This window comes from Phacochoerus africanus, chromosome 9, assembly GCF_016906955.1.
Source record: "Phacochoerus africanus isolate WHEZ1 chromosome 9, ROS_Pafr_v1, whole genome shotgun sequence".
NCBI lineage: Eukaryota > Metazoa > Chordata > Mammalia > Artiodactyla > Suidae > Phacochoerus > Phacochoerus africanus.
Window position 1 is genome coordinate 23,014,951 of NC_062552.1, and position 11,721 is coordinate 23,026,671.

The 11,721-nt window shown below is 36.4% G+C and overlaps 1 protein-coding gene across 1 annotated transcript; it reads left to right on the forward strand.

The window, feature by feature from the left end:
• Window positions 1-1,860: 1,860 nt before the first annotated feature.
• LOC125136562 (olfactory receptor 2H2-like) lies at window positions 1,861-2,805 on the forward strand. Its single transcript, XM_047797421.1, has one exon. It carries the CDS (start codon window positions 1,861-1,863, stop codon window positions 2,803-2,805), a length of 945 nt encoding a protein of 314 aa, XP_047653377.1.
• Window positions 2,806-11,721: the final 8,916 nt, after the last annotated feature.

Sequence of the window (11,721 nt, forward strand, 5' to 3'; positions counted from 1 at the left end):
GATAATTTAATTTCCTAATATTTGGAAAAGGAATATTTTTATTTAAATATTGGCATAAATAATGCTTTATTAAACATGAGAGAAGGGAGCCTGAGAGTTTACATTTCTTGGAAGAATATGGATTTCCAGGGGTCACTGAAGGGCATAGATTTGTAAAATCTTTTTCAAATCATTAGCATTGATTATTTTTCTCCAGTGAGTCTTATTGGGAGACTCCCTTGGCAAAGCTTATTGTGAATGAAAATGATTGGAAATTTAAAAAGTGGTATATAAAATTTGAGGAGCTGACAATTTTTGTTATGCTACATGAATAGGAAAAATGGAAGGGAACAGAGAAGCAGGAAAGTAAAGGGAAAGAGTACAGAATACAAAAAATTTCAACAATGGAAAAATGGATAAAGAAGAAAGAAAAGGAAATATGGTGTTGCTTCTCTTTACTATGTTAAAAATATGCCAGTGATTGAGTAAAAATAATATTTTCTCAAATCTTTTTTAATTTGCTGGCGAGATGAATAATAGATAGTACATATTCCAAATTTGTTTTGTAATCTCAGTTTTTATGAGAAGAAAAGCACCTTGAATACAGATGTGGCTGCTTTGCATTGTAAAGATGGATAATTTAATATGGTAGGAAGTGAATGCAATTACTTTTCAATTCTTTGCAAAGAAAAAAATGTAGAGACATAACATTTCATTTTTCTTTCTTTTTGTGTGTGTTTTTAGGGCTGCACCTGCAGCACATGGAAATTCCAAGGCTAGAGGTCAAATCAGAGCTACAGCTCCCAGCCTATGCTACAGCCACAGCAATGCAGGATCTGAGCCAAGTCTGTGACCTACACCACAGCTCACAGCAATGCCAGATCCTTAACCCACTGACTGAGGCCAGGGATCAAAAGCGCATCCTCACGGATACTAGTTGGTTTTGTTACCACTGAGAAATGATGCAAGGCCAACATTTCTTTTTTCTAAATAACACTGACATGTTTTGTAAAACTTTGCTTATATATTTTGATGTTTGTCACCTAGAACAATCAGTTGAATAGGATCATGATCAGGATCATGAATCACAGCTAACAAACATTGAATAGTTACTGTGGGCCAGGAATTCTCTTCACATTTAATTTCTTCAACAAGCATAGGTAGGTTCTATGATTCCTCTTCTCCATTTTTCAAACAGATAGTCTGAGAAAGAACTAAGGTAAGAACAGTGAGTTTAAATAACTTTCTTAGATCACATACCATAAAGTGGCTGAGGAAGAATTAAAGCTCAGAAATCAAGAGAAGTAGTGGAAAGGAGGAATAAAGAAGAGGAAAGGAGGAGGAATAGAAGAGGAATGAAGATTGAGGGATAGAATAAATAAAAAGGAGAGGGAGAAACATGGGAGAAAGATATTCAGACAAATTGAAACAGTGAGATAATATAACAAAAAGAATAAAGAGGTAGGAAGAGAATTTGAACAGTAATTTATATAAAAATCTATAAAAAACTGTAGTAAATGTACAATTTTAGAGCAAAGATAGAATGATCTCACAATACTTAGCAAAGACATTTTGACTAGTAGTTGTTTGATATGTATTTAAGTACTATTTATAATGCAGAGCTCTAGTGACATACAAAATATGAAGAGGAGGAAAGAGGAAGAGAAAAATAGATAAAATGGATGATGGATTTGAAAGATTGAAACAGGTTACTAAATCTTATATATTTTTCAAAATATAGAAGGAAAAAGTCTCACCCTTGAGTAAAAGGAATCAGATAATTCATATTGTCCCTCTTCCTGTCTCTGTACTAGAACCATCACAGGCATTTGAGCAACTAGTTTTGAACCATTCTCTGAAGAGGCTGTTGCTCCAGAAGCTATGTTCACAATTTGCAATGACAGCCACAGTGATTTCATCCTCCTGGGCTTCTCTGACAAGCCATATTTGGAGAAGATTCTCTTTTGGGTAGTTCTGATCTTTTATTGCTTGACTATTATAGGAAATTTGGTCATAATTCTTGTCTCCTTGAAGGATCCAAAACTCCACATCCCAATGTATTACTTTCTTTCCAACCTTTCCCTACTAGATCTCTGTTTTACCAGCAGCTGTGTTCCACAGATGTTGGTTAATTTTGGGGGTCCAGAGAAGACCATCAGTTACATTGGCTGTGCTATTCAACTCTATGTCTTCTTGTGGCTTGGGGCCACTGAATGTGTGCTTCTTATGGTCATGGCTGTGGACCGCTATGTGGCAGTGTGTCATCCACTGCAATATACCACTATCATGCACCCCAAACTTTGTCTGGAGTTGGCCATCCTTGCATGGGGGACTGGCCTGATTCAGTCTCTGACCCAGTCTCCTGCTACCCTCCAGTTACCCTTCTGCTCCAACCGGAGGTTGTATGACATTGTGTGTGAAGTTCCAGCCCTCATTCAAGTCTCCAGTGCAGACACCATCTATAATGAAATCCAGATGTCCATAGCCAGTATTATTCTCCTGGTGGTGCCCTTGGTCATTATCCTTTCCTCTTACGGTGCTATTACTAAGGCTGTGCTGAGAGTAAAGTCAACTGAAGGACAGAAGAAAGCATTTGGCACCTGCACTTCTCATCTTCTTGTGGTCTCTCTCTTCTATGGCACTGTCACAGCTGTCTATCTTCAACCCAAGAGTCACTATGCTCATGAACAAGGCAAGTTTCTCACCCTTTTCTACACTGTCATAACCCCAACTCTTAATCCACTCATCTACACTCTAAGGAACAAGGAAGTAAAGGGGGCACTAATAAGACTTGGGAAGAAGACCTGGGATAATTTAAGAGATTGACTTATGTTGGACTATTGCTTAATATGAGAAGAGAGAATAACCTCATCATAAAAAGCTGAAGATGTTATCTCCCAACCCTAAAATAGTAAAGAGCTGCATTTTATTCACGTTGAGATTTCAATTCCATTCATCAGTCATTGATCAAGCCTTATTTGCCTCATGGTGCTGGTTTAGGCACAATACCGTATAGAAATGAATATATTTGATAGTTATTTTTTTAAAGAGTACATAATACTGCTGAATTTGGACAACAAAAGAAATAGAAACTTGCAAAATAAAAGACAAATATATGTTTCATCCTTTCCATTTATTTCTTTTTCTTTTGTTCTACTTTCCTCCAAGCCTATCCACTACTTTCATCCAAACATCTGGAACAATAAGGCTCTTAACATTCTCAGAGACTTTTTAAGAGACACTTAGTTAATGGTGGTTTTTGGTTCTGAGTTACTTCTGCCTCCTTGCCTCAGTATGTCCTTTGTTGATGTGTAATGTCCCTAAAAATCCCCAGCGCAACAGTGTTTGCCAAGCAGAAGTCCACACTGCTTCCTGGTACTGCTGCTCTATGAGAATCTTGTGCCCAAGATTCTTATTTTGAGCCGCAATATTCTAGGTCTCCAGTTATAGGACTAGACTTATATCTTTTCTTCATTCTGTGTCTCTGTAATAATGAAGTGACTCTATTTTTATCAGATCAAATTCTTATTCATTCATCTTAGAGATATTTATTGATTTTTATTAAGTTTCTATTATGTGCTAGATCCTGGGTATAAAATGGTAAATAATACACAAAAAAATCATCAAGATCATGGAACTTATTGTCAATGGTGCACAAAGATATAAACCAAAATATTTAAAATTTATCATTTTAATGGAGAGAGATTTGTTCTTCAGCTCCTGCCTAGGGCTTATGACCATGCCACATGCCTTTGACTTTTGAATAGTATCTGCTAAAGATTTATTTATTGATGCTTTTTAATTACTGCTTATAAGTGTCCACTACTCTAGTTTGTTTCACTGAAATCATGGATATAAATTGTTGACTCTCCTGTGTGATTGCTAATCCACTGTGCCTCCCATCTGTTAATGCCTATTTCATGTATCAATGGAATTAGTATGAAGTCCTATTCCATCCCATTTTTCTATGCTGATGAACTGTACCACTTTCTGATTTGGAGATTTCATATCAAACATTTTTAAATTTGAATTCTTATTTGCAAACTTAAAAAATGATTACGTCACTCAAACCAGCACCAATGTTCAGAAATAATAACAGCACAATTACTATGAGAATGTAACATAATTTCTCACTGTCAATAAGAGAACAATGGTTATATAATCATTTTGTTATCCTTTCATTCAATTTAAGGAATAAAGGGAGTAATTGAGAAGAAATCTAAAAGGACAGAGTTTATTTTATGACATCTGACTTTAAGATTGTAGAACTGGAGCAGGTCTAGGGGATGACTAGTTTCATGGTATGGACGTAGTAACAAGTACCTGATGTTGAGAAGTAACTACTTTAGAGAGGGAAACAAGGATGCTGGTGTACTCGAAACTTCATCTTACTCTTGATATAGCCTGTAATAATACCAGGGCCTTTAGTATAGAAAACTGCACCTGATGCCAAAATGTAAATGCATGGTAGGGAGAGAGGTTATGATACCATTAAATGACAGTAGCAAGAATGAAGAAACACAGTTTCTCAAATTTTATTTTTTTATTTTTTAGTTTATTTTTTTATCTTTTTGCCTTTTCTAGGGCCGCTTCCCGCGGCATATGCATGTTCCCAGGCTAGGGGTCTAATCGGAGCTGTAGGTACCAGCCTACGCCAGAGCCACAGCAACACAGGATCCGAGCAGTGTGTGTGATCTACACCACAGCTTATGGCAACGCCAGATCCTTAACCCACTGAGCAAGGGCAGGGATCGAACCTGCAACCTCGTGGTTCCTAGTCGGATTTGTTGACCACTGCGCCACAATGGGAACTCCCAGTTCCTCAAATTTTAGAATTCAGAAGATTCACATGGTGTACTTGTTAAAAATTAAAGTACTTGTGCTTAGTACTCAGAATTTCTGATTTAAAATATCTGATTGTGCCCTGGGATGGGCATTTTAAAAAGCACTGTAGGTGATTCTGAGGCAAGATATCTAGGACCACACTTTGGGAAATTGCAGTCTAGATAATTGCTTGGCCAAATGACATGGGTGACGAATTCATTTACAAAGTGGAAGTGAAGGGAAGAATGATCTTGAAGTGGAATAAAGCCAATAGCTCAAATCCCACATTCTGAAGTATTAAGGATGGGATTATTTTCTCACAGGGGAGTTGTGGTTGAAACAGTGTTTTCAGGAGAGAGTATCAATTCAGTTAATGCTAGGAGGTATAGAGTATATTAAGTAAATCATTTGAGGATATAGGTGAATTATTAATTTTTGAACAAACCCAGTGCTACATTAGAAGGTTTTGTGAAGGATAAGGGCAAGAGTGTGGGGAAGGAAGGGACTCCACTATGGGAATAACAGCATGGAAAAATAAAGGTGACTAAGATACATTTACATTTTGGGAGATGACTAACAGTGTGGACTTAGCTATGTACTTATTTATTGACATAATCTTTTTTTACCTTAACCACAAATTCCTAAAAATTTTTATTGATGTATAGTTGAAGTACAATGTTGTGTTAATTTCTGATGTACAACAAAGTGTCTCAGTTATGCATATATATGTATATATGTGTGTGTTCTTTTTCATATTCTCTTCATTATGATTTATCACAAGGTATTGAATATATTTCCCTTGCTATACAGTAGGACCTTTTGTCTATCCAGCCTATATATAATAATTTGCCTTTGCTAATCCCAAACTCCCAACCCTCCCCTTGGTCCACCTTCTCCCCCAGGGCAACCACAAGTCTGTTCTCTATATCTGTGGTCTATTTTTGTATTTGTTTCATATTTTAGATTCCACATATAAGTGATATCACATGGTATTTGTCTTTCTCTTTCTGAACTTATTCTACTTAGTATCCTCTCGGTCCTTCCATGTTGCTGCAAAAGGCATTATTTCATTCTTTTTTATGGCTGGGTAGTATTGCAGTATGTATATGTACTGCATCTTCTAATCCATTCATCTATTGATGGACATTTAGGTTATTTCCATGTCTTGGCTATTGTGAATAGTGTGCTGCAATCAACATAGGAGTACCTGTTTCTTTCTGAATTATAGTTTTGTCTGGATATATGCCAAAGAGTAGGATTTTTGGATCATTTGGAAATTCTATTTTTAGTGTTTTGAGAAGCATCCATACTGTTTTCCATAGTGACTACAACTCCCCCACCAACAGTGTAAGAAGGTTTGCTTTTCACCACACACTCTCCAGCATTTGTTATTTGTAGACTTCTTTTTGGTCAGTGTTGTCTCCAGAGCTCGCCTAAGAGTCTTGGAGGTGCAAGAAGGGGCATGTGAAACCTTGTGGTGGTGGTTGCAAGAGCAACTATTCACATAGGGAATGTCTTTTTTTCATTTAATTTTTACTTTATATTGGAGTATAGTTGATTTACAATGATGTATTAGTTTCAGGTGTACAGCACAGTGATTCAGTTTTACATGGACATATATCCATTCTTTTTCCGAGTCTTTCCCCATATAGGTTATTATAGAATATTGAGTAGAGGACCCTATGATATATATTAGGTCCTTTTTGATTATCTGTCTTATATACAGAAGGGTGTATATGTTAATCCCAAATTTCTAATTTATCCCTTCCCTCCACCTTTCCCCTTCGGTAACTGTAAGTTTGTTTTCAAAGTCTGTGAATCTGTTTCTGTTTTGTAAATAAGTTCATTTGTGTCACCTTTTTTTGGATTCTCTATATAAGTGATATCATATGATATTTGTCTTTGATTTAGTTCACTTAGTCTGATAATCCCTAGGTCCATCCATGTTGCTGTAAATGGAATTATTTCATTCTTTTTTTGATGACTAATATCCCATTGTGTATGTACTACACCCTTTTAATCCGTTCATCTGTTGATGGACATTTAGGTTGTTTACATGTCTTGGCTATTGTAAATAGTGCTGCTTCGAAACATTGGGGTGCACATATCTTTTTGAACTATGGTTTTCTCCAGATACATGCCTAGGAGTGGGATTGCTGGATCATATGGTAACTCTTAGTTAATTTTAAGGAACTTCCACTCTGTTCTCCATGCGGCTTCACCAATTTACAATCCGAACACAGTGTAAGAGGCTTATCTTTTCTCCACACTGTCTGCAGCATTTATTGTCAGCTTTTTTTTTTTTGTCTTTTTGTCTTGTTGTTGTTGTTGTTGTTGTTGTTGTTGTTGTTGTTGTTGTTGCTATTTCTGGGGCCGCTCCCACGGCATATGGAGGTTCCCAGGCTAGGGGCTGAATCGGAGCTGTAGCCACAGGCCTATGCCAGAGACACAGCAACGTGGGATCCAAGCCGCGTCTGCAACCTACACCACAGCTCACGGCAACACCGGATCGTTAACCCACTGAGCAAGGGCAGGGACCGAACCCGCAACCTCATGGTTCCTAGTCGGATTCGTTAACCACTGCGCCACGACGGGAACTCCTATTGTCAGCTTTTTAATGCTGGCCATTCTGATAGATGTGAGATGGTACCTCATTATAGTTTTGATTTGCACTTCTCTAAAAATTAGTGATAATGAGCATCTTTTCATGTGCCTATTGGCCATCTGTATGTCTTCTTTGGAAAAATGTCGATATTTGGGCCCTCTGCCCATTGTTCAATTGGGTTGTTTGTTTTTCATTGTTATTGAATTTTATGAGCTCTTTGTATATTTTGGATATTAAGTCCTCATTGGTCACATTGTGTGCAAATATTTTCTCACAGTTTATAGGTTGTTGTTCTGTTTTGTTTATGTTTTCCTTTGCTCTGCAAAAGCTTTTAAGTTTGGTTAGGTACCAAAAAAGTTTGTTTATTTTTGCTTATATTTCTATCACCTTGTGAGACTGACTAAAGAAAACATTTGTATGATTTATGTCAGAAAATGTTTTGCCTATGTACTCTTCTAGGGGTTCTATGGTGTCTTGTCTTATACTTAAGTCGTTTAGCTCTTTTGAATTTATTTTTATGTATGGTGTGAAGGTGTATTCTAATTTCAATGATTTATATGTGGCTGTCCAAATTTCCCAATACCACGTGCTGAAGAGACTTTCTTTTCCCCACTGTATGTTCCCCACTATGATTAATTGTCCATAGTTGTGTGGGCTTATTTCTGGGCTCTCTATTCTGTTCCATTGATCTGTATATCTGTTTTTGTGCAAAAACAACTGTGTTGTTTTGATTACTGTAACTTTGTAGTATTGTTTAAAATCTGGGAGGGCTATGCCTCTTGCTTTGTTCTTTTTCCTCAGGATTGCTTTGGCCTTTTATGATTCTATATACAATTTTGGATTATTTGTTTTAGGTCTGTGAAAAATGTCATGGGTAATTTGATGGGGATTGCATTAAATATGTAGATTGTTTTGGGTAGTATGGCCATTTTAACAATATTAATTCTTCCTATGCAAGAGCATGGAATATCTTTCCATTTCTTTGAATCATCTTCAATTTCCTTTATTAATGTTTTGTAGTTCTCAGCATATAAGTCTTTCACATCCTTGGTGAGGTTTATTGCTAGGTATTTATTGTATTTTATTTTTATTAAAGTATAGTTGGTTTATAATGTTATGCTATAAGTATTTTCTGATGTGCCCAATCACAAATTTTCATAGAATGTATGCTGATATCCAGTTACTGTTAAAAAAATCATGTCAGAAATCTTTCATAGATATTCCAGATAATAGCCAATATTTTCTTAGAAGAGTGTCTAATTTGGGAAATGATTAACAATATCATGGATTCAGGCATTCAGTTTCTTTGAAATTTCTAGAATGGCATGTGCCAAGCACCTGAAATACAGCATCATTTTCTAGCACATGTGTTGTATATGATGGCAGATTGAATTTTCTTATGGTTGCATGTTAAGTTCTGTGTGTATAATGGCCTATAATCCACCCAAGGTCCTGAACACAGGACCATGTATTTGCTAGAGGGCAAGAATACATATATTTGTAAAGTTTAGTTGTGAGAGGCTGTTGGCAGGTAAAATAAATCTCAAAATCTGTTATGGGTACTAATTACCACCAGTTGAAAACCCATCATCAATGGTGTGTGCATGTGTGTATGCCTGTGTGTGTTTGCATGTCTGCCTTTTTTGTGTGTAGCAATGAAAATGCAAATATAGAAGTTCCTGTGGTGGCTCAGTGGTAACAATCCCGACTAGAATCCATGAGAACGTGGGTTTGATCCCTGGCCTCACTCAGTGGGTTGTGGATCTGGTGTTGCTATGAGCTGCGGTGTAGGTCACAGATGTGGCTTGGATATGGCATTGCTGTGGCTGTTGCATAAGCTGGCAGCTATAGCTCTGGTTTGACCCCTAGACAGGGAATCTCTATATATGCAATGGGTGTGGACCTAAAAAGAAAAAAATGCAAATATATATGAAAAAAGTAACCCTTAAAAATTGGCTATTATAAAAGTTACAAAACTATTTTGTCCTTTTTCAGATGGATGGTAGGAGAATTCAATAAGAACAGCGTTTGAAATGAGTAAATAAGAATAATAACAGCAAAAGTCACTACTTAGAGAAACATTTATGAGCATAGAATACACAGATTTTTTTTTTTTATCAATTTGGCTTAGGTTACCCTTTGGATGCTTTTCTCTCTTACCAGACTAGCCTATATTTCAGCAATGATATAATCATTCCACAAATGCAGGCAAATGCCTATTCCATCTGCCTTTGAATGTTTTTGGATTTTTGTCTCAAAATCAGATTCAAATGTTAAAAACTCTTCCATATGCTGGTTATTTCTCCTCTAATAAAATGTATTATGCCCTCCTTGATGCATGTTATTCTTTTATCGATTCTGCCTAGATAATTTTATCAAAATTCACGTTTTTTTGACACTAGCACTTGAGCATACTGTGTCAAAATGTTTTCACCTATTGATAAAGCTGTTGAATTCAACTGTAAGGAAAATGCAGAATCTTTAAAGAATGGAAGGTGATTTTGGAGTTCCCATCATGGCTCAGTGTTTACTGAACCTGGCTAGCATCCATGAGGATGCGGGTTTGATCCCTTGCCTCGCTCAGTGGGTTAAGGGTCTGGCATTGCCGTGAGCTATGATGTAGGTCACAGACGTGGCTCAGATCCAGCATTGCTGTGACTGTGGCATAGGACGGCAGCGACAGCTCTGATTTGACCCTTAGTCTGGGAACCTCTATATGCTGCAGGTGCAGCTCTAAAAGACAAAAAGGCAAAAAAAAAAAAGAAAAAGAGAAGAATGGAAGATGATTTCATTGAATGGATATGATGAATGAGGATTTTATTTAAACTCTTTAATCATTAAAAAAAATTGCAGTATAGTTAATTTACAATGTTCTGGTAGTTTCAGGTATATAGCAAAGTGATTCTGTTGTATATATCTTTTTTCATATTCTTTTCCATTATAGATTATTACAAGACATTGAATATAGTTCCTTGTGCTATACAGTAGGTCCTTATTGTTCATCTATTTTATATATAGTTGTATGTATATATTAACCCCAAACTCCTAATTTAGCTCCCCTCCTACCACTCACTATCCCCTTTGATAACTATAAGTTTGTTTTTATGTCTGTCCCTTTTTGGGTGAACAATAAGAGAATTCAATAAGAGCAGCATCTGAAAAGAACAAATAAGAATAATGAGAGCAAAAGCCACTACTAATCAGAGAAACATTTATGAGGATAGAATCCAGATTTTTAACAATTGGGCTTCTGGATTCTATGTCTGTGAGTCTATTTCTGTTTTGTAAATAAATTCATTTGTGTCATGTTAAAGATTCCACATATAAGTGATATATTATATTTGTCTTTCTCTGTCTTACTTCACTTAGTATGATCATCTCTTGGTCCATCCATGTTGCTGTAAATGGCATTATTTCATTATTTTTTATGGCTGAATAATATTCCATTATATATGTATACCACATCTTTTTTATCCATTCATCTGTTGATGGGTATTTAGTTTTTTTTCCATGCCTTGGTTATTGTAACTCATGCTGCTATGAACATTGGGTGAATGTATCTTTTCAAATTATAGTTTTCTCTGGAAATATGTCCAGGAGTGGGACTGCAGGATCATATGCTAACTCTATTTTCAGTTTTTTAAGGAACCTCCACATTGTTCTCCATAGTGACAGCACCAATTTACATTCCCACTAATATTGTAGGAGGGTTTTTTTTTTTTCTCCACACCCTCTCCAGTATTTATTTTTAGACTTTTAAATGATGGATATTCTGGAGTTCCTGTTGTGGCACAGTGGAAACAAATCTGACTGATATCCAAGAGGATGTGGGTTTGATCCCTAGACTAGTTCAGTGGGTCAGGGATCCAGCATTGCTGTGGGCTGTGGTGTATGTTGCAGACACAGCTCGAATCCCGAATTGCTGTGGCTGCAGCATAGGTCAGCAGCTGCTGGTCCGATTCAACCCCTATGTATGCCGCGTGTACAGCCCTAAAAGAAAACAGAAAAAAAGTGATGGCCATTCTGACTAGTATGAGGTGGTACCTTATTGCAGTTTTGATTTGCATTTCTATAATAACTGGTGATACTGAGCATCTTTTCATGTACGTTTTAGACATTAGGTGGTGCCTTTGAAAGACATTTTTAGTTTAGAATCAATCCTTGGCAATATGGGACACTGACACTAAAATATAAGGAAAATTTTTAGGCATTATTTTTGCTTTCAGGTGATGATTACTACTCAAATAACTTGACAATGATTTAAAAATTATATGAGGCCAATTTCTTTATTGGAAATGCCTTGTGAAAAGATG

Coding starts and splice junctions, on each gene's coding strand:
- LOC125136562 (XM_047797421.1), top strand. CDS start 1,861: ATGTTCACAATTTGCAATGACAGCCACAGTGATTTCATCCTCCTGGGC.